Here is a 23,791-nt window from a genome sequence, read left to right on the forward strand (position 1 = left end):
GGAGAGCAGTGAGGGTTTCCGCTTCCCCAGTGCAGGGTGGCTCTTGGAAAAGCAGGCACAGCAGGAGCCAGAGGGAGGCTTTCCTGATCGCCACCATCCTCTGGACAACCCGCCTCCAGGATCCCAGCCCCCCTGTGAGCTCAGGCAGGCCCCGCCTTACCCTCAGGTCCGTGCTCCACTGAATTCAGCTCAGGGATCCAGGCTGGGCAGATGATCACAGGAAACAGCTGATTCTTGAACTTCATCTCAATGCCTCGAAAGAAACGAAAAGCCCCAAGTTGCAGGGCTCCCACCTCTGCAGACAGCACGGATTTCACATGCTCTGTGGGTGTCGCGGGACTTGGAGGTGCAATGGACAAGACATGGGATAAAGGGCAGTTTCCACATGATCAGCCAGGAAGCTATGTCTTTCTCTCTCTCATCGGAACTCAAATAAGACGAACTTGACTTCATGTGTGTGTGTGTGCATGTGTGTTTATTCACAATATTAGAAAAAGGGCATGAAAATAAGTCAGAAACCCTTCTAAACACTTTACATATTTTAACTCATTTAATCCTCACAATAACCCTATGAAATACTGTGATTTTCTCTGCTCATAGATAAGAAGGTTTTTCTTGGTGGCTCAACGGTAAAGAATCTGCGTGCAATTCAGGAGACATGGGTTTGATCCCTGGGTCGGGAAGATCCCCTGGAGAAGGAAATGTCCACCCACCCTAGTATTCTTGTCTGGAAAACCCCATGGACAGAGGAGCCTGGTGGGCTACTGTCCATGGGGTCGCCAAGAGTCAGACACGACTGAGCCACTAAACAACAACAGTAGATAGGAAACTGGAGCACAGGGAGGTGAAGTTTCTTTCCTAAATTATACAGCTAAGAATGGGCACATTTCAGTACCAGGGCAATTATTAGAGTTGGGATATAATGGTAATATAATATGAAAGTCTAACATTCAGACAAAAAGGAAAAATGACTGAGAGAAAAATTCAAAATCAGCTCCTAGGTCCCAATATCTGTCTGAGTTCTTACGGTGCATGGCTTGATGGGACCGAATGTCTGTGTCTGATTTCTGTCCTTCCAGTGAACCAAGTAAGAAACCTCTCTGAACAGACCTGCCCCTGTTCCTCAGACCCAGTCAGCACAGCACCCCTCCCAGCCCCACCCACAGGGTTGTGAATAGAAAAGGTTAAAAAGGAAATATCTGTGCATCGTCCCCCATCTTCTCACGTGCTGCAGAGGGTCTCTGAAGGGTGGAGCAGGCTTTGAGAAACCTCATCTGTTTGAATATCAGCTCATAGAATGAAGAAGGGAGAGGCAGGCAGTAAGTGGTTCATCTTGATAAGGTTTTCTCTATGCCCAGCTTCCCCCAACATCACGGCAGTAGATGGTTACACTGGGGCAGGTAGGGAGTGTGATGGTTACACTGGGGGAGATAGGGTGCATGATGGTTACACTGGGGGAGATAGGGTGCGTGACGGTTACACTGGGGCAGGTAGGGAGTGTGATGGTTACACTGGAGGAGGTAGGGTGTGTGATGGTTACACTGGGGGAGATAGGGTGCGTGACGGTTACACTGGGGGAGGTAGGGAGTGTGATGGTTACACTGGGGGAGGTAGGGAGTGTGATGGTTACACTGGGGGAGATAGGGAGTGTGATGGTTACACTGGGGGAGATAGGGAGTGTGATGGTTACACTGGGGGAGATAGGGAGTGTGATGGTTACACTGGGGGAGGTAGGGTGTATGAGGGAAGAGGGGTGGAGCTGTGGAGTGATCTTAGGCAATTATTTCTAATTTGGAGCTTGTAATATCTTTGTGAATTCCTTTTCTCTTAGAATCTAAGAGAATCTAAGGGTGTACTCACCAGTACACCCCTGAGCCGGGCCCTCCTCTCTGCAGCTGCAGAACCAACCAGAACCCAGGGCCTGGGGGGTTCTTCCAGAGCCAGAGATAGGAGCCCTGACAGGCTAGAATGGGCTGCTCTGAGACCGCCCTGGCCTCTGAGGGTCCTCTGAGACCGCCCTGGCCTGTGCCTCCATCCTCTCTCCGGATCCTCACTGGGCTTGCGGCCCAGCCAAGGGGAAACAGGCCACGCCGGGTATAGGAATGAATGGAGCCTGGCAGGGGCTGGGGTGTCTCTGCTCCTGAGTTTTCAGGCACCGGGCTGAGAGCAGCACCTCTGGAGCCTCCGTGCCCTGTTTGCATATGATGGGGCTCACGTCTAGGGGGTGGCATCATAGAGCAGGTGGCCACAGTCGTGGGCAACACAGAACGGCCACACTGGGACATTTCCCCTCCCTTGCCTTACCACGTCACCCCCAGAAAAAGGGAGCAGGAGACTGACATTTATGGAACCCCTAGGGCCTATCAGGTACTGGCCCAGGCACTTGACCCATGTTGCTCCCTTACCCTCAGACTTGGAGCCCCTCAAGGGAAGGAGTCTAGTCTAGGTGATCTGGGTACCCCTGGCTCCCCCAGAATACCTGGCATAGGGCCAGGTCTCTGTCAATGTTTATGGAGAACAATCAGCAAGGATCTCAGTTAATACTCAGAACAACCCTTGAAAGGTGAGTGTTAGTCGCTCAGTTGTGTCCAACTCTTTGTGACCCCACAGACTCTGGCCCACCAAGCATCTCTGTCCATGGAATTCTAAAAGCAAGAATACTAGAGTGGGAAGCCATTCCCTTCTCCAGGGGATCTTCCGGACCCAGGGATCAAACCCAGGTCTCCCACACTGCAGGCAGATTCTTTACTGTCTGAGCCACCAGGGAAGCCCATTAGAGGAGGCATCATTACCTCCACATATGAAATGGGGAAATGAAGGCAGAGTAGGACACACAGGACACATGGCCACAAGGGGCTGAACTGGACAGGCTGACCCAGAGCTGCCCAACACCCTTACCAATCTCTGTGTTCCCCACCACCAGCTTGGCCTCGGGATACTGAGCTTTGAGGTCCAGCAACTCCTTCAAGGTGGAGGATTGGATCCAGGTCACACGCTCCCCTTCAAAACGCAGCTGCTTCGGTGGAATGTCTTTCAGCCTCTGGAAAATGCCATTTTCTTACCATGTGGCCTCCTCCTCCCCACTGTGATTCCCAGGGCCATTGCTTTCAGATTGCAAGAGGATCATCTATGGATTTGCTTAGTACTGGATTCAGAGGGAAAGTGCATGTCAGGGAAGAAGCGAGGGGAAGCACTTGGTCCTGAGGCAGGACTTGGGTCGCGGCTCTTTTACATACATTATTTCATTTAGTCTTTATTTTTTTTTTTAAACTTAACTTTATTAGTTGGAAGCGGATTACTTTACAACATTGTAGTGGTTTAAAAGAGCTTTAGAAGAGTTTGGGGAAGAAGGCATTGTTAGTCTCTTCTTTCGCAGGTAAAGGAGAAACCTGGGGATCAAGGTTCTGGGACCTGCTGAAGGTTGCCACCACAGGTGACTTCAACTGTCCCACACAGTCTCCAGGAGGTGAGAGAGGGGACAGGGGTGGCAGAAGCTGGGGTATCAGAAGGGAACGTAATGGAGGGCCGGTTCTAGTGCATGAGGGGCGATGCAGAGCTAGGAGGGAAAATCCCCAAATTGAATTGATGGTTTTTTAAAGGTTTCATAATCCAGAGAAAGATATCCTGGTGGTCTGCTGCAAAGCCATTCTTTCTGGCCCAATGAACTCTTAAAATCATCTTCATGTGCTCACCACCCCTAGAGAAGTCTGCACTTGAGAAACTTTGAGAGTGGCTTGATTTTTGTTTGTCTGTTTGCCATCAATGTTGGTGTGGAGGAGCAAGATCATCAAGGTGAGAAAATGGGCGTGAGAGGTGTTCTTAAGATAGGGCTGCAGATCATTGTGTTCTTTGAACACAGCTTTTTTTGTTTTTTTGTTTGTTTTGTAAATAAATGGACTGCTTACAGAAAGGAGAATGCATTGCTTCAGGGCTCAGACAAGAGATTTAGCCAGGATGCCAGCCAACACTTCTGGAGCTCCTATTACTATACACAGCATGCCAGACAGATCTACTCCTCACCTGTGAGCAACACGTGTGAAAAGGAGAAGTGTGGGTCCCTGTGGCGATATGTGGCACAGGGACTTGGAGTAAGAGAAACCAAGGGAAATTCAGGCTGAAAGCCACAGGACAAAGAGGACACAAAGACCCCAGTGGGTACTAGTGGGACTCAGCAGGTCTCCAGGGGCTCAGGGCGCATCACCTACCAGCAACTCTGGGGGGAAGATGGGTTCCTGGGTGGGATCCAGGGGCATGAACTCCTCTGGGTTGAATAAAGACGGCGAGAGAGTAACCTGCTGGAAAGGGGAAAAGATAAGGGATACACCGTCTCCTGCATTAAAATGCCCCCTAGGGCTGGCCCAGCCCTCTGTCCAAGCGAGCTCATCCACAGCCCCCCGCAGGCTGGTTGGGGTGGGGGTTGGGTTGGGGGAGAGGTAGCTCCCAGGAAGCAGGAAAAAAGAGGTTTTGCCAGAGGATCCAGGGCTAAGGAGTACATTCACCAACTTCACAGTTTGAACATAATGGTTTCCTCTTCCAGCGGCCACAGCCCAGAATGTAGAGATAGCCCACTGGCTCCTTTGACCTGAGGTTGGCCCTCAGGCTTCCAGGCCAAGAAAGACCCACTTACCCTGTGGTCTATCTCCTGGTTCAGGCAGCAGTTTGGATTGTTCCCATTTCCTCCACAGCATCCACCATTCTAGAGAGATGACCACAAATACCACACAAAGATATTTGCAAAGAGTTTTCACAGGAGCTAAAGAACCTAGATTATTACTGTAAAATGAAACCTGGGTTTGAAATCCACCCCAGCATCTAGAGGAGCAGCAGATACTGCACCTCCCCACCCCCACCCCCACCCCCACCCATCCCACTTGCCTCTGCTTTAGTTACTTTCTCTCACTTGATAAATATAGATTATATAACTTGAGGATATATAAACAGGATCTCTCCTGGAAGTAACAGAGAAATTTAATTTTAAGAAAATTTCTCCATTAAAAACTAGGCCCTATTTTGTCAAAACATCTTTTTGTGCTCACTTCCCTACTTCAGTACTGCTTCCTGGGGAAGCCTCCCTGAGAGAAATTCCCGTTGGTTCTCACATCACTCACGCTTGTACTTCTAAACCAGCAAGTCCTGGGCACCTCCCAGGCTGGAGTCTTTGTGGGGCTCCTGCCAAAGATGTCTAGGACCAGAGCTGGGCCAGGGATGTGCCTGACAGCCTCCCACTCCTTATCGGCACTTCTTGCCAGAAAGTTCACACTCTTTATTCCTCAACATGGACCTGTTCGGGAGGTTATGTTCAGGTCTGCTGACCCAACACCTATGGACAGGGGACTTGCTCAAGACCTCTTAAGATGCCAATGACGGAGCACAAACTAGAGCCCAGATTGCTACATCCCAAAACCAATGCACTGAAGGTGGGAAAGGGAGTGTTTACCTGACTGATCTGCCCTAAGGAGGCAGAAGTCTCAGCTCAGGGCCCCAGAAGACACTACAGAATCGTGGAGTTCTACAAGAGTGGGGAAAACTCCCAGGCTCAGTCCTAGACACATTTCCAGAGCAGCCAGCTCCTAGGGGAGTAGTTGGGAGGAGCCCTTCTCTACATGAATTGTGGAAGACAGCGTTCATAACACCATTTACTAAATGAAATGGGTGTTCATACCACCATTTACTCACAGCTCATCCGTGTCCCTGAAGAAGTTCTCAGAGGGGCAAGGAGGCTGAAGGTCCTTTGGGAACCTGCAAGCCTTCTCAGACTTGCTTCATCCACCCTGCTTGCAGACCCCTCCTGTAGTCACTACTTTACCACTGGATCTCAGAGCTGTCTATTTTCTACCTCCCCACTACTCTTGAGAGTTCCTTGGACTGCAAAGAGATCAAACCAGTCAATCCTAAAGGAAATCAACCCTGAACTTTCATTAGAAGGACTGATGCTGAAGCTCCAATACTTTGACACTTGACATGAAGAGCCGACTCACTGGAAAAGATCTGATGCTGGGAAAGATTGGGGGCAAGAGGAGAAGGGAGTGACAGAGGATGAGATGGTTGGATGGCATCAGTGACTCAACGGACATGAGTTTGAGCAAACTCCAGGAGATAGTAAAGGACAGGGAAGCCTGGTGTGCTGCAGTCCGTGGGGTTACAAAGAATCGGACATGACTTAGTGACTAAACAACAACACTTTGCCTTTCCCCTCTGTGTTTGGGCAGAAAGAAGAGGGCCTCTTATCATCTCTCTTTTTGGAGAAGGAGTAATGTAGGGGAATACTAGGCCCTGCATACAGTAAGGCAACAGCCTTGCTCACCTGGTCCTTGTGGGGCAGGATGTATTTCACAAAAGTAAGTTTCACAAATAATTAAAGTACCAGCTTATTCTTACTTAGATCTTTTTTCTTCATAATTCACTGATGTTTTTTATGACATAAATTGTTGTGATTTACGATGATGTGTCACTGCCCTCAAGGCCTGCTGAGGTTGGATAAGATTAGGGTTTTCCCCCAGAGAGATTTCCTCTTTCTGGGTGTGTGCATGCTCAGTTTCTCAATCATGTCTGACTCTGCAACCTTATGAACTGTAATCAATCAGATTCCTCTATCCATGGACTTTTCCAGACAAGAAATACTGGAATACGTTGCCATTTTTTCCTCCAAGGGATCTTCCCAACCTGGAGATCAAACCTGCATCTCTTGCATCTCCTGCATTGGCAGGCAGATTCTTTACCACTGAGCCACCTGGGAAGCTCAGGCTAAAGTGATTAGGCTCAAGATTATTTTTATGATTCCTCATTTCCTTCTTTGCTGCTAGATGGATGTTATCATTTCTTGCTGTGAACAGGCTGCCTTCCTATAGCATACCTTCCTCACTCTTTTCCAGTGTGGCCATGTAAACTAGATAACTGAGTTTGTTAAAACTGTGTGTAAAATAAGAGTTAAAAGGCTCTGAAGAGGGCCTTGGGGGTTCTGGTGAGTAACATGCATGAGCTTCTGAGCACACTCTGTGTACCAGTCACTTGGGCTACTTAAAGCACCCAGCTCTATTTGACTCTTCTCTACGCTGCCAGGCAGCAGGATTGAGGGAGGTATGGATCTAGAGTGATAAAAATGATAAAACTCTGACTCTCAGAAGGAGGATACTTCCCAGCTACACTCAAAAGTCCTTCTCTTTCGAGAAAATAGTAGGGCTGGTCAGATTATCTTCCTTTGAGAAGCCTCCTATGAAGTAAATACACAGACAAAATTCACAATCCATGGTTCTCAGGGAAGCCTAAGCAGCACATGAAGATTAAATATTGGGTAACAGGAAAAAATGTACGAGCATCATAATTTATGTTGCCATTTACTGAAAATGTACGATGTGCCAGGCACTGTTCTAAGAGCTTTACAAGGAGTTCTTCCCACAAGCACTTTAAGGTAGGTATTATTATAATCCCCATTTTAGAAATGAGGAAATTTGCCCAATATTATGTATCAATTAAGTGATGGAATGGGATTTGAACCCAGGTCTGCAGACGGAATCTAAGCTTTCAATCACTTTCATTTAAATTCATACTTCCTGGTTCCTCAGTATCAACAGCATTCACCAGGGTGTGCTGTTTCCCATCCTTAGAGGTCCCACCTCCACCCTTTTGGATTATTTGGACACAATACTCCTTTTTTTTGCACTGTACCAACTCTAAGGTCAGTGAAAGACACTGACCTTAGAGGTCTGTGACTCTCCCCTCGACCCAGAATCAAATTGAGATGAGACAGTTTGATAGGAGTTTGGATAAACTTGACGCATTTGGGTAATCAGGTAAAATCTGGGGAGATTAAGCCAAGAAGGGGAAGCCAGCTCTCGGTCCTCCTTGCCGCATGGCAGGTGTGTGTCTGCATTTATGTGATCAGCGCCTGTTCATCCCAGCTGTGGTTTGTCACTCAGAGTTATACGAATACTGCAGGGCTTCACACACTGTCTGGAGATCTAATTAGCAGTTTCATAAACCCAGCAGGGTGCCAGCTGCAGAAAGCAGCCTGGACGGCAAGGGAAGAGGGACGCGAGTGCTGAGTCAGGCTGGGTTGTTACTAAATGTCACATTCAGCACCTGCACCATGGGCTGAGCGGGCCAGACACCAAGGCAGAATGCCAAGCCCGAACGCCCTGGAGGAAGTTTGCTCTTAGGTGGCATGTTTCTTTCAGGAGCCAGCTCTCCAGGCCTTTCCTGGAAGGAAAGTCTCCATGCTATTGATGAGAACCACCACTTACCCCACACCCCAAATAAGAATGGCAAAGCCCAGCACCCTTGCCAGGTACCTACAGCAGAAGTTTCTGCCAGTTGGCCATCTTATCTTTTTTCTCTGTAACCCAGAGGCCCTTGGCATCCCTCCCAACTGTGATTCCTGAGCGTTGCTGCTTCGGGAACCAGGCCACTGCTGTCCCCGAGCCCCCACTCACCTTGGCAAAGGTCCGGAAGCCCTGGAGGATGGGTCTATAGCCTGTACAGCGGCATAAGTTTCCTGTGGGCCAAGGAAAAATCTGCAATGTCAGCACTGGCCCCAGGGCAGCTAAGGGGTTTGTGGCTTTGCTCCCAGCTCAGTTAAATGCCCTCTTTACATATTCTATTTTCTTTACTTGGAATGATCCTCCTCTTACTTGTACCCCTGACTTCCAAACATCTACCACTTCTTCCAGGAAGCCTTCCTAGAATGCTTAGACTGAATGAAGTGCTCCCCTAAGTCCTCCCATGGTGACTCCTAGTCAAAGCTTTATCAGTGAGCTTATCAAACTACATTATAAACTTTCTTCCCCTGCAGAACATGGACTCCTTGAGAAGAGGGACTATCTTCCATTCCTGTGTCCTTGTACCCTGTCTAGTGCCTGACATATGACTGGACATCATATAAATAACTGGAATAAATAATGCACTGAAAGAAATTGAATGGATGGGAAACCTTCTCTACTCAATTCAGAGGAAGAGATATCAGGTCCAGCCACCTGGGCCCATTCACAGAAGTCAAAGTGGGGAGCCAGTCCCTGCCCAAGACAGAATCAGGGCCGCCTTCCTCACACATGGCCTTTGCCCCCTGGAACCCTGCTCTGGGGAAGCTGCCAAGGCAGATGCCATGTCATTGACTTCTGTGCAGTTTCCCAGATGACCACCTCCCATGCCAGCCACTCAAGGTCACCCTTGCCAGCATAGAGGGTGGTCAGGAAGACAGTGCAGGAAGATGGACACTAAGGCAGGAGAACCCAGAAGGTCTTCAAACCAACCAAGTGTTCTTCAAATTAAGAAAGGGCCAATCTCCCAGGAAATCTTAGCTACCATGATGGGATAGCCTGAGCCTTTCTCTCAAAAGTGCCTGGAACTCCTAGTTCACTCCTGGCTTCTACTCTGCCCCTGCCCTGCCCTCCTCGGAAACCGACTTGCCCTTTGCCTCCTGGGCCCTGCACAAGGACCATACCTTGGAAAGCATCCTCAATTTCTTCAACAGTGGGCTCGGGCTGATTCCGAAGCAGCGTGTACATGCTCATGACGATGCCGGGGGTGCAAAACCCGCACTGAGAGCCGTGACTTTTGGCAATTCTCTCCTAAAAGGGGCAGATGACATAGACACCTGTGTTGGCAGAACCCCTGCCAGGCTCCCTATGTGACTCAACTAAAGACAGTCCACGTTGACAGTCTGCACTGTACAAAGTCAAATCCTAGTGTTCCCACTTACCAGCTGTGACCTCGGCTGGGTTACCAAGCCTCCCTAAACCTTGTCTGTTTGTTTAGCACTACCCTAGCACTTATCTTCAGAGCTGTGCTGAGAATTCAGTGAGATCATTCATGTAAAACACTTAGCCATCATACCTGGCATGTTATTAACCAATGGCAGTTATTAATAGGATACCCCCTCAAAGAACAGTGGCAATTAGAACTATTTTCTTTACTAAAGACAGAGGAGGAAGATTTAAGAGATTTAAGGGATGTGTGTAAGATCACAGTGGTGAATGCAAGAACTGTGCAAGTTCTTTTAACTTCACTACCCCACAATCCAAAATCAACCAAGTGAATCCATTTTATTCCAAATTAAATTGCCCCTGTATTCTTAAGTGAAGGCAATTCTTGAAGCCCAATGGATGGAGACTTAAGAATTGGGGAATGTGTGCTGTAGAATTCACTAAAAGCATTGAACGTCACAGAATTTTCATTCAGACCTGCCAGATCTTTATTACAACGAAATTCTCCTCATCTACATTATTTTTTGATCTCTTGGGAATCTCTCTTGGAACTTACGTCAAGTAAAATTGCTAGAATGTTGTATCACCAGCACTTAGCTCGGATAGTCATTAATTTGAGAAATATTTACTGAGAATCTATTATGTGCCAGGCATAGTATAGGTCCTGGGGATGGAGCATGTAGAAGAGAGATGAGGTCCCTGGTCTCACGAAGCTCACATCCTAGTGGGGGAAATACTGAAAAAAACAAAGAAGAATATTCGAGGTGGAGGTTGGTGTTATATAGAGAATTAGTACAAGATGACATGACTCAGAGTGACTAGTGGCTATTTGGAGCGGTCAGAAAAGCCATTATGATAAAGCGACTTTTAAGGTGAACTTGATGACATGATTTGGAACAAGGAAGAGAGTCACCCAGGCAGAAGGAACAGTGAGTGAAAGACTCTGAGCACAGACAGTGCGAAAATCTGCTGAAAGGCCAGGACAGGTGGAACCCTGGGACGAGAGATGTCAGCCCGGGAAACAGGAAACAGCCAGAGCCTGCAGCTCTTCACAGCCAGGATTAGGGATCCTGATTGTGATTCTGGGTGTGATGATGGGAAGCCTTTATGGGAATTTCAGCAGGGCTTGATACGATCAAGTTTGTGTTTTTAAAGAATCACTCTAGCTATTGAATAGAGAATGGCCAAGGGGGCAAGAGAAGACACAGTGGATCACGGCACTGATGTGGCCTAGGTGGGAAGGGATGTGACCTGGACGAAACAGTTGTAGGGGAGACAGAGAAACAAATGAAGATTTCATTGTAAACTCTGGAGGTAGAGTAGCTATTACTTCTGGATGGACTGGGTGCAGGGAATGAAAACATCACAGGGGACTCCTAGATTTTTGTCGTGAGAAATTGGATGGATGCTTTGCCATTGATTCAGATGGAGGAAGACCAGGGGAGAACGAATTTGGGGGGAAAAAGAGTTTTTGTTAAGTTTTAGATCAGACGTCCATCTAGTGATTCAAGTAGGCAGCTGGAAATCGGAGTCTGATCTCTGAGGAGAGGTTGAAGCTGAAGATATGAAGATATGGTCTTAAACTCATGTCGGGAGAGTGTGAAGGTGGAGAAGTGACTGGGCCCAGGCCAGAGCCCAGGGTGCTGTGGTGATCAGGGACTGAGCTGAGAAGGAACTGCACGTGGTTCCAGCACGGAGGGAGGGCGGAAATGTGGTGTCTTAGAATCCCAGAAGAAAACGTAAACGGACAAGGGAAAGTGGAATCTAAGCTTATCTGGAGCCAAAAGAAGCACATCAGGAATAAGGCTCTGTACCATTGGAAAGGGAGAGCTTTCCTCTGATTCTAGGGATGCGATCCCTGTGTTTAAACAGCTCCTTTCTTTCATCTATTTGTTTCAAAGAAAATTACAAGCCCTCATTAACCCTCTCACACCTGCTGCAGGTTGGACAAGTTTAGTAACCTGCCACTTTCCTGCCTAGGAAGTGAAGCCACACAGGTGATGTAATACCGCCTCACCCCACTCTGACCCCCATGACTGGTCCAAGATGCTCCCTCTGGGGGTATAATTAGCTTGCTCGACTGGCAGCCCTGGCTCCAGGATTCATGTCAGGGACCCAAGGAAGGCAAGATCCGAATGATATGGTACAGGGAATATTAAGAAAAGGGTCTGGCTCAGACACCCTCTGTGATCACACCCTCCCAAAGACCTCCACCTCAGTTTAACATGAGCGCTGGGAACTGCGGCCTTTCCTTCCTCTGTGCCCTGCTCGATGTGGGGCCTCTCCCACCTAGCCTACGAACACCCTTTCTCACTCCACAGAACCCTGACTACTGCCCACTCTTGCCCAAAGAGGTCCCAATCTCAACCCATCATCAGATGCCTGATACCACCAGAAAGAAAGCCTTGGTCAGACACCCACATGTCTCTGACTCTGCCCTTGCTAGCCGCCACTTTAACAAGCCTGTGTCTGAGTGATCTGTGGGTGGGAGGTGAGAGGTGCAATGGAATTACTGTGGGAGGGAGCAGGGAATAAGTGGGCTTTTGATCAAAGGCACACAGCATTTGGAATCTTCAATCCGAGAAGGCAGGGGGCTTCCTAAGCACACTTGGGCACAGAGAGGAAGGTCCTCCGCCCCTCCTCCCCCAGCTCTGGTACAGCTAGACCTGCAGCCACCAGATCAAGTTGATCTCGTGGTTCCCACGGGGCCATGCAATGTCACCAGCCACTCAAACACAGGAGGGAGCTTCAGGCTCGGGCGTCTCCTCTTTCCACCTCACAGCTAGCCCCCTGACCTCCACAGGAATGGAGGGGGGTGGCCAGCCAGAATGCCTCCTTGCCTCAGGCTGCAACCCTCATCCCAACAATCCAGAGCAAGCCTGCAGCCTTGGGAAGAGCCGCTGGTTACCTGCACAGGATGCAGCCTCGTCTTGGTGCTTCCAATTCCTTCCACGGTCGTCACAGCCACATGGTGCAAGGAGCAGATGGGGGCCAGGCAGGCATTGGCAGAAAAGTGGCTGGAACCCCAGATTAAGGTCATCCCACTGACCAGTCAGGCCATCAGAGCGGACCCGAGCGCAGGGTCTGAGAGATTTGTGATGCTTCGTGTCACTTCTCCTCACTCTACATTATGTTCTCTTTTCCACAGGGATCCTCATCTCTCCACCCGGGCCAGGGCCCGAGCCCCCCCGGTTGTCCTGTGGGGGCACGCATTGGTGCACCCTAGGCCTCTGGGCTGGAGCGTGGAAGCCAGGGGCACTTTCAGCTGCCTCTTACTCAGGTAGATCCTGGAGGCTGAGTAAAGAGGAAGCCTCTGGGAGGTCCCAGGTCTAATGCGTCCCTTTTTCTCTACGTGCTTAGTTGCTCAGTCATGTGATTGCATGGACTGTAGCCCACCAGGCTCCTCTGTCCATGGGGATTCTCCAGGCAAGAATACTGGGGTGGGCTGCCATGCCCTCCTCTAGGGGATCTTCCCAACCAGGATCGAACCCAAGTCTCCTGCATTGCAGGAGGATTCTTTACTGTCTGTGCCACCAGGGAAGCCTAAGAATACTGGAGTGGGTAGCCTACCCCTTCTCCAGGGGGTCTTTCCAACCCAGGAATCAAACCACATTGCAGGAAGATTCTTTACCAGCTGAGCTACCAGGGAAGCCCTTAGCCACTTCAATTTCAGAACCTCCTGTCACTTTTGCTTCTCTGCTTTCACTCACCTCCATTTCTCCCATTCATCTGTGTGGAGAGGGAGGCCAAAACCCCCAGGTGAACAGCCCTTAGAGCTTCCCCACCTCCATCCTTTTACTCACCTCTCACCCACTCATGCAACCAACATCAGTCACTGAAGGCCAACCTTATACCAGGCACCCTGCTGAGGGCTGAGGAAATAAAGGTGAATCAGACAAAAACTCTGTCCTTTAATAGCTTGCCTTCAACTCAGGAAAGCAGAAACCAGTGTGAAGATGCAGTTTAAATATCTTATGGTAAGGGTTGCAGGAGGGCTGCGTATGTGGCACCAAAGAACCAGCACAGAGGGCTCCTAACCCAACCTTAGGAGGTCAAGGAAGCCTTCATGGAGGAGGTGATATTTTGCCCAATCCTAAGGTGTTAATAAGAATTAGTCAGGTGGAGAAGTCCTTGAAAAAAGGACATTCAAGGTGGGAAACAGCTTGTGCAGAGACCAAGAAATGAGTGGACATGGAGCATTGGTAGTTCATAACTGTTTCTGCATGAGCGGAGTGCTGGACCCATGGAGAGAAAGAAAACTGGAGAGGAAAGGTGGGGCAAATTGAAAGACCTCACATGTTGAGCAAAAAATTTAGACTTAGACTGGGGGCTATGGAGGCCTACTGAAGGATTTCATGGGATGTGAAATGAGTCTGAATTTTAGAAAGCTGATTTTATCAACAGTGGAGAATCTTGTCCATATTTAAAAGCCAAGAAGATGTTCCCTAAGACATCATTGTATTATACCCCTGGTCATGATCAAAGCCTATTCAGGAACACAGGGGTTTACCCACATGTGTGCATACACACACATACAGACACACACATGCACACAGATACACACAGACACACCATCACTCAAAAGCTGACGCCTGCATCCTAGTCCCCAAGGGCAATCAGCCAGCAAGCAAAGGATACATGATCTTGTCTTGGAGACGATCATACTTGGAGAGCATCACCGTACAAGCCCCACAGCCCCCTTCTCCACAGCCCAGCTTGGTTCCTCTCAGCCCCACTGGAAGGTCAAGGGTTAAGGAGTATGAACTCAAAGAAAAAAGTCTTTGTTGGGCTGCTGGGAAATGCCTGGGCTGAGCTGCAAGTGAAGAGCCATCCATCCACACACAGGCTCAGGCCCCTCAGCCCGGGAGGCAGCAGGCTCAAAGGGCCTCCCACTCAGAGAGGCTGCCCTGCAACCCAGGGAGGCAGGGATGGGGCCAGCTCCACGTGCAGAGGAGGAAAGGCCCTGGCACCCATGTGTCATCCCCTGGGACTGGAGTGCCACTGCTCTCTAGACCTGGAGATCTTCTTGGGATCACAGTCTTCTAAGTGTGGTCTTAACAGGCCCCCAAACTGGTGGGCTCACACAGCAGGTGAATCAGGTGCCTCAAAGATGGAGCATGTGGAGCAATCCTCACTTCATCCCAGGTGGGCATGCAATGAAGCCACACAGGCCAGTACAGAACTTGCTGAGTTCAGCTTCCCTCATTCCCTCACCAAACTGATGAGGATGGACTGATGAAGTCTGGGGACCAAAATTAGAGCTGGATTAAGGGCTTCTGAATATCCATCCCATCAGATATGTGAAAGGAAATTAAAATGAGGATATCTTGGGGGTCAAAAGCCAATATTGGAGACACCTCTTACGTCTTGGGAGAAATTAAGACTCTGATACTTTTTGAAGTTTGAAAAGTGCCTAACTAATAGGCTGCTTTGGAGAACAGCAATTACGGTGACCTCTTTCCCACGGGACACACCAGCTCCACTGCTGCTTCTCCCTCAGGCCCCCAGGCCTCCAAGGCTTTCAGTTTCCTGCTGAAGATGGAAAGAACTGAGTCTCTTATCTCCTAGTTATTTCCCTAATTTTAAGATAAAGTTAATAATTAACAATGATAGAGCATCTTCTACTTGGAAAGCACTCATACCCATGTTTGAAGTTCACAATAATTTGGTTAGCAGGCAGGGCAGGAACTGCTATAAGAAACAGTGAAATGAAAGAAAGAAAGGAGGGAGGGAGAAAGAAAGAAAAAGGAGGGAGGGAGGGAAGGAAGGAAAGAAGGAGGAAAGACTGAGACCCAAGACATAATGTAAGCCCTGCAAGGTAACAGTCAGTTACTTTGAGTGTTAGGGCCCAAACACAGTACTCTAATTCTGGATTTGGGGTCTCCTCCTTCACCATGCTGCTGCTTCTTTTAAGGTACAGCTGAAGAGGGTGCTCTAGATCTAGAGTTTTTCCTTTCACTAGTCTGGACCTATGAGATCAGCAGTTGAGATCACTCTCGGGGTTCATGAGGATGAAAGGAAGCAGCCCAAAGTAGTCTAGAGGTCTTCTGCTAGCCTGGGGATCTTTCTGGAAGCCAAGGTAGAAGTCAAGTTTGGAGTCTTCTCTCTTGCCTGGAACTCTGACAAATAAACTCTCAACACAGGCAGCAAGAAGCCACGAGGACTTCATATTTACATGAAGCCATCTTTCAGGGTTGGATTTTATTTGAGAATTGGCATTTAAACCAACCAATGCTATGATCAGGAACTTCTTAGCCTGCTGGGTCTTCACAACCGTATTAGAAAACCAAAAATTGATGCTAACAATCTAATAATGAGCCTCTCTTCCCTAGCTGCCTACGTAGATGGGTTGGAAATGGAGTTTCATGCAGTTCCTTGATCCTACTGAGTGACTCTGCCTCTACAAAAACACCATCAGGTCCATGAGCTGTGAACCTCCAGACCTTCCCTCTCCAGGTCAAAAATCCAGGACAAAGTACACTAGAGCCAGCCACTCTCTGATAGGAGGTGAAAAATCTAGAGGGAAGGCCATGGATTCCAGGCTGGCTTCTGTGGGTGTTGAGACATCTTTTTGTTGTTCCAAAATACATCACTGGAAAGAGCTACAAGACATCCCCACCTCTGGGAGCCTCAGGGGTTTGTTGACAGAGGTCAGGATGGGCATCACTCTACAGCAGACCCCTAGAAAGTTTCCAGTGGTGGGTGGGAGTTTCAGACCGTGGTGCTGGGCTTCAGTCCAGGCCTCCCAGCACGTGTGCAGAATACGTGAGGTGGGGGAGGCAGGTGCCTGAACACACCCAGCCTCACTTCCTCCTCTGTCAAAGGGATCGCGGTGGAGTCAGTGAGACAGCCTACACAAATCTCCTGAACTCTGCCTGCACATGGTCAGTGCCCATTAGATGTTAGCTCCTATTATCTTTACTGTTGTTCTTGTTCCAGGGTCTCAGAATCCTTTCCTACTATGAAAGAACAAAAGGGATGCAGGATCTTACAGAAGACCTCCCCACGCTGGGGGCAGAGCAACACCCTACCCCACAGGAGTCCCCCACCCCATGCTTCCCAGCACCTGCCATTACCACAGTGGATGGTGCCCCTACAGGATTCTCACCTCAGGCATCCCTTTCCCCCAGAATACCCCCTCCTCTGACTTTCCCTTTCACTTTGCAGAGCTTGAAAGCCTCCATGGGAAGCCCATTCCTGTATTAACAAAGGTCTGCTGAGGCAGGCTCCCACCCCCCCACACATTCTTCCTGGTGGGGAAGGGAAAGGCCATGAAGCTGGTCAGGGCTAAGGAGCGCCTTTTGGAGCTGTTTGTTTTACAGGCCCAAGATTAAATCTCAGCATTACTGGAGTCTTAAATGCAAGAGACCTTGAAGAATATCTGGGACAACATTCTTATTTGGCAGCTGAGAAATTCAGACCCACAGAGTTCAAATGACTTCCCAGGGTCAGACAGCTGCCAAGTGACAGAGTTGCGGCTAAAATGCAGAGATCCAGAGCCCTAATCCAGCGCTCTTCTCTGTACTCCATGGCCTCCAGACCAGTTACTAGCAAATGGCCTAAGGCCCAGAGAATGAGTTCCCCGTGGCCCCTCTCCCTCATCCCCACTCCAAAGTCAGGATACACTTTCTTCTCAGGTAGGCCAAAAGGGTTGTTTCTGGATCTGCATTTTTCTCCACCACCTATAAAAACAAACACAAAAGAAAACTATATCAAATATATACTTAGCCATTGTCTCACCCAAGAATTTGCAGAGTTAATGGAGGTGTGTTAAACATATCATGAAAATGAAGGTATTTTTCTTGACCATTCCATAAGATGAACATATTAGCTGCAAGCCAAATTGTGTGCAAGCTAACACCCTGCAATTCTAAAATTCTGCATTCATGCTCAGCTCTGGACCCATGACAGGGCATGTAGGTGTGGCACCTACCATACTGGGCTGATCAAGGCAAAGTCCCCTTTGAGTTAAGCATGTCATTTCATTTCCAGCTGCTGGATAACATCTGTGTATGCCAGGGACAGACCTCTGGCTTTGTCTCCTGGAGAGTAGACTCTTAGGCAGTAGGCGGCCAGTTGGTCGGCCTGTGATCATAGCAGAGTACTGTGAGTTGGGTTATCACAATGAACAACACTAACACAGGTTAGAAATGGAGGAAAAGTCTCAAACCAAAGGCCCATGAACAGAATGTTCAATAAGATGGAAAGTTTGTCTTACAAAGTTCAGTGCCAGGTCCTGATGGAAATCATAGAAGGAAATCCGTAAAAATCTGTTTCACTTCTCCTCTTGCATCATCAAGCACAATAGGGTTTGGATGATTGGGGTGAGTAAGGGGAGAGCATGTGTCATAAGGGGCTTCCCAGGTGGCGCTAGTGGTAAAGAACCTGCCTGCCAATGCAGGAGACATAAGAGATGAGGGTTCAATCCCTGGGTCAGGAAGATCCCCTGGAGGGGGGCATGGCAACCCACTCTAGTATTCTTGGCTGGAGAATCCCATGGACAGAGGAGCCTGGGATGCTACAGTTCATAGGGTCACAAAGAGTCAGACATGACTGAAGTGACTTAGCATACATACACACACACACACACACACACAGACGTGTGATAAGAATTTCTTTAGAGAAACCTGTACTAGGAGTCCCACATGTTCCTGAATTAGGAGGAGAAGGTATCTGAAATTAAATGACACTTGCTCCTTGGAAGAAAAGCTATGATAAACCTAGATAGTATTAAAAAGCAGAGACATCACTTTGCTGACAAAAGTCCATACAGTCAAAGCTACGTTTTTTCCAGTAGCCATGTATAAATGTGAGAGTGGGACCATAAAGGAGGCTGAGTGCCAAAGAATCGACGCTTTTGAACTGTGGTGCTGGAGAAGGCTCTTGAGAGTCCCTTGAACAGCAAGGAGATTAAACCAGTCAAGCCTAAAGGAAACCAACCCTGAACAATCGTTGGCAGGGCTGATGCTGAAGATGAAGCTCCAATACTTTGGCCACCTGATACACACATCCCCTCCTTCTTGAGCCTCTCTCCCAACCGCCGTCAATGTGCCAACTCATTGGAAAAGAGCCTGATGCTGGGAAAGATTGAGGGCATGACGAGAAGGGGGTGACAGAAGATGAGACAGCGGTTGGATGGCATCAGCAACTCAATGGACATGAACTTGAGCAAACTCTGGGACATAGTGGTGAACAGAGGAGCCTGGCATGTGCAGTCCATAAGGTCACAAAGAGCTGGAGATGAGTTAGTGACTGAGCAATAACAACAACAAAAACAGACTTGAGAACTAAGTGAAAGGCATGATCCTGGGTCCTGGGGTTGTGGAGAAAAAGCTATAAATTATATTTTTAGGAAAATTGGAATAATGCTGCATAAAGTCTAGAGATTAGATAATAATGATATAGTAACACTAGATTTCCTGATTTTTATAAATAGATTGTGGCTATGTAAGAATACCCTTATTCTTAGTTTAAGGGAGAAAAAAGTATGATATCTGAAATTCATCTTCAATTGTTCATAAATAAAATTTTATACTTTATATGTTCATTGCAATTACATATTTAAATATATAAAATTATGTACTTAAAAATCTATATATCTATGTACCTATATATCATTTTGCTGGCATTCATTTAGCAAGCATTTCTTTGTATTCTTCTTGCAACTTCCTTAGAAGTTTAACTTTTAAAGTTCAAAGTTTGAAAAGTAAATTTCTTTAGTAGAGGATTTCTCAGGGTTTTAATATCCATCCATTCATCCTTTCCACATTAATTGGGCACCTACAATGTGCCAACAAAGTGGTATAAGAATATCTAAAAAGAGCATCTTGTGGGGATACTTGTCTTTGAAATACATTTTGGAATATGGTAATTTACCTGATCACAATCCACTTTGCCAACCCGTTCATTAGCTCCCAAATGGTAAATGCCTGGTCTTGGAGATTGTGTTCCTTTCATGCATGTGTGTCCCACAGCCTCAGGCCTGGGAGGAGCTTGTAAATGTTGATAACAAGGGGGGTAGGTGGGTACGTGACTGAGTTTTGAATTATCACTGACTGCTGCTTCTCGTGGGCGTCACTCCTGGACACTTTCAGCTGTACCCTCCATGCAGAATTTTCCAGACTTCTCCAGGGGTCAACATCTCCACTAACCGGAGAGGGACTGTTTGAATAACAAGAATCCAGCACCAACCCCCCACCCCCACCCCGACCACCAGGAGCAGAGATGCAGACGTAGAGAATGGGCTTGTGGACACAGCGGAGGAAGGGGAGGGTGGGACCAATCGAGACGGTAACACTGACATGGATGCACCACCGTGTGTAAGGGAGATAGCTAGTGGGAAGCGGATGTACAGCGCAGGGAGCTCAGCTCAGTGCTCTGTGATGACCTAGAGGGGGGGGATGGCGGTTGGGAGAGAAGCTTAGGAAGGAGGGGATATATGTATGCTTAGAGCTGATTCACATTGTCATATAGCAGAAACCAGCACAACTTTGTAAAGCAATTATCCTCCTATTAAAAATACATTAAAAAAAAAAAAAAAAAAGGAAAACAGCCAAAAGCATGATCACTACAGTGATACCAAAATACTGGGCAACTCTTTCCTTTTGACTCTGACTTTAAATCAGAGGAAGTGGAAGCCATAGTCACCAAGGCCTGTCACCACCACAGAAGGCTCTGGAGGTATTTGATCATTTGTATCTTACACCCTCTCCAGGGTCACAGCAAGGGAAGACAGGAGTCCTAGACAGTGGTCTGAAATAGGAAGAGGAGGAAGTGCATATTTAAGAGTGAGTCAGCAAGTTCCATCAGCTTCTTTGGTAACCTCCTTGCACAATGTCTAGTAAAGAAAGATCTAGAACATCTTGGGAATAGAATTGGGAAGAAACATCTGCCTCTATTTGACTGGGAATTCCTTGCTTGGTCCAATTTTTACAGCACTGTTTTCACCTCATCACTCCTCACCTTGCCTCACCACCTTTCCAGCAGATTCTCAAAAGTCCACATTTACAAAATTAAATGCGCCAGTATTCATCACAGAAACTTAACGGTAGTGGAAGTTTCAAGAGATGGTAGGGTTTGATGCGATAATATCATCTAAAAAATTTTAAATTGCTTTCCTAAGGTGAAAATAAAATACACAGGGAAACAACTTTCAACAAACCAGACTGACCTTGAAATGCTGCTTTCTAGATTCGGTGCATCACAGCAACCATCCCCAAAGAAAGAACCTTGCACTGTCACACGTGAATTGATGGCTTCATAAATAATCAAACCTTTGAATTAAGTCACTGAATCCAGCTGCTCACCCATTACAAAAATCACTTACAAAAATGCCACAGAAGATGCCTCTGTGTAAGTAATATGTGAAGAAAACCTATTCAGCAACTGTTTCTTAAATCTCTCCAATGTAACTGCTGCATGTGACAGCGTTGTTGGAATTCTTGGCTGCAGAAATCTTACAACCACCAACGTGGAAGCTTTGCCCTACGTCTTAGTTTGCTGAAAGGAAGTCAACACAGAGAAACCACTCTGCACCTGGAAGAGCACGGGTGACCTCCTTCCCCAGGAGCACTCGCTGATACCACTGAAATCGAATCTGACCTCCTTGGAAGCCCCTTACATTGCAACAGCTCACAGCATTCCCCTGGGAGTCACCCAAACACACCCTGACAATTTAAGCACTAGCTGCATTTTAATTCTTGAAAACTTCCTCCAAAGTCGCCTAGCTTCTCAACTTAAAATTGCCAATATTGCAAAACAAAATTGCTCTGACTCCTGGGTTTGGTCCTCACTCATAAAATCCACATGGCCATTCACAATGTGCAACCACAGCTACTCTTTTACTGTCCATTTCATTCACAATCCGGGAGCTGAAGCGAGCACCTCAGCACCGGTGGAGGGAGGGCAAGTGGACAACGGAGACAATGTGATGTGCTTACAGCTCTCTCCCTTCACCTGCATTAAAATCTGCAAAGATTCTTACCCCTCTGGTGCTGCAAGGACTGGTACCCATATCATAAGACTCTCCTCTGTCCCATTCCAACCCCACTTTTCCTAGGTTCCTATGAACACCAGTGAAGTTGATCCAAGTGGGCAATTTTTATCAAAGTAAGAGGTTTGCACTATTTATACATATAACCAAGAGTGGGGGGGGGGACCCATGCCCTTTAGGAAACAAGAATTGTGACTTGCCACAAGATGTCAGGATATGTCCTCACGCAAGTTAGCTGTTACATTGATATGGATAAAATTTCAGAATCAAACCTGTGTACACGTTATATCCTGAGATTAGCAAGAAAACACATTCTTGTTCCTTTTCTCAGTAAAGAGAGCAACAAAAGCCTTAGGATGCTTTTGATTAAACACCAAAATAGAGGTGGGGTGGGTGACCTCCAATCTCACCAAGAACCCTGTCTACCTTTCTCAGCTTGGTGCCAGCATCTCTACAGGCTGGGAGCGCGGGGGAGGAGAGTGCTCACATATACCCTTCTTCTCTCTTCACTCCCCATCGTTCCTCTGCCCCATGGGGATCTCAACTGGGTTCTAGACCTGAGAAGGTCTTCTCTCACCAGTGATACCCCAAATTCAGGAATAGCTTTGAAGGAAGAGAGAGAAGGCGAACAAGTGAGCGAGAACCCAAAATAGAGAAGACAAACATCCCTCCCAGGGATCAGGGAAACCAGAGGAAAAGTCAGCTTCTGCTTACCTTTTTGCCATTCACAAAGAAAACCAGTTCATCTGCTGTCATTGTCAATGGGTTGGTTGTCCCCAAACTCCAGGTACCTCACGCCCGAAAGGTACTGCCAGTTATCACTGCCCTGCAACTTGACAAATACACCTCCCCCAAAAGAGAAATGAAGTCAGCCAATGGGACGGACCAAGCTTAGAGCTTCGGGGCACAGAGAGTTCTTGGCACAAGCCACCAGTTTACACAATCAAGGAAAATGCAAACAGCCGTACACAGCAAATCACACCCCCAACACTTGTGTCCGAGAGCACAGAGGAAGACACGGTGGATATAGCCTTGGTGCTAGATGGCTGTGTGTCCTAGGCATCACCCTCATGGAACCTGCTTCATCCCCTACTTGAAGACATAGAAGGGGGACGGGCCATGGTCATAGTCGCAGTCATAGCAATAGAGATGAATCACATCCTCCAAGTCCACACTTGTCATCTCACCATTTACTTATAGAGACCCAGACTCAGCACTTAACATGCAGGACTCATTCTCCCAGAGCCTGGAGGAGTCTGGAGCCACAAGAGGCAGAGTCCAGTGCTTCAGATGCAAACTCTGGCCTTTGACTCCAGCTTGTCTCTTCTCACTTTCAGAACTCATTGATTTTCATCTGTAAATGGGCAAATGAATGACATCAAGAGCAAAAGGCTGAGGGATAGATGACGTACTTGGGAAGTGCTTTGTAAATTGGCAAACAACCTAATTTTTTTTTTTCTGTTGTAAACGTATTCTCCACAGCACAATAAAAATAATCCTCATAACAAGCCATTTTTGAGGTTTTCCTTTTGTTTCTCTCAGTGAAACACCATGGAGTAAACTGTCAGAATAACTCATAAACATATTTTAAAATACTGCACCAAATAAAATGTGCCTATCTCATAGTCATAGGCAGAATTAATACCGAGCTGAAAACCTTCCCCATCCAGTCTCCATTAACTACTGGTATAAACACACATACATATCACCTACCTGACACCACCAATGGGTTCTAAAGCCCAGCACCCCAATGCCCCTCCCAGCTCTGTCTCTCTCTCTCTCTCTGACACATGCACATACTCAACAGCATTCTCTCTGGTCTTCTACTCAGCCAGCCTCTCTGAGGTAGGTCATTTCCCCTATATCCCTTGAAGGATACAAGGAGGGAGAAAAGCAGATGTGTTTGGTACAGAAATAACTTAGAGAAACAGAAGACTGGCAGGACAACCACCACGAGATCAACCAACGCCCCTCTCACAACAGCCTCCATTTAAGCAGGAGATGAAATTCCACTTGTTGGGTGGCTGATCATTCCAGTTTGCCTCCAGATGTCTTGATTTTAGCACTAAAGTCTTGACATATCTCAGTCCAGGGCAAACTA

At 47.6% G+C, this 23,791-nt stretch overlaps 1 protein-coding gene across 3 annotated transcripts in view; it reads right to left on the reverse strand.

Annotated features, from left to right (window-relative positions):
* The window catches only part of XDH (xanthine dehydrogenase), a 59,933-nt gene extending 37,137 nt beyond the window's left edge, over window positions 1–22,796 (reverse strand). The window contains exons 1-10 of one of the 3 annotated variants that reach the window (XM_043468249.1): window positions 22,405–22,796; window positions 17,323–17,380; window positions 14,337–14,433; window positions 12,607–12,715; window positions 9,437–9,563; window positions 8,430–8,491; window positions 4,628–4,696; window positions 4,206–4,295; window positions 2,899–3,040; window positions 161–253 (exon numbers count right to left, since the gene is read on the reverse strand). In XM_043468249.1, the coding sequence (XP_043324184.1) occupies window positions 161–253; window positions 2,899–3,040; window positions 4,206–4,295; window positions 4,628–4,696; window positions 8,430–8,491; window positions 9,437–9,563; window positions 12,607–12,715; window positions 14,337–14,433; window positions 17,323–17,380; window positions 22,405–22,446 (889 nt within the window). In that variant the 5' untranslated portion in view covers window positions 22,447–22,796. The remainder of the gene's footprint in view (window positions 1–160; window positions 254–2,898; window positions 3,041–4,205; window positions 4,296–4,627; window positions 4,697–8,429; window positions 8,492–9,436; window positions 9,564–12,606; window positions 12,716–14,336; window positions 14,434–17,322; window positions 17,381–22,404) is intronic. The other 2 variants (XM_043468248.1, XM_043468247.1) reach the window with 2 other exon arrangements.
* Window positions 22,797–23,791: the final 995 nt, after the last annotated feature.

Source organism: Cervus canadensis, chromosome 5, assembly GCF_019320065.1.
Source record: "Cervus canadensis isolate Bull #8, Minnesota chromosome 5, ASM1932006v1, whole genome shotgun sequence".
Taxonomy (NCBI): domain Eukaryota; kingdom Metazoa; phylum Chordata; class Mammalia; order Artiodactyla; family Cervidae; genus Cervus; species Cervus canadensis.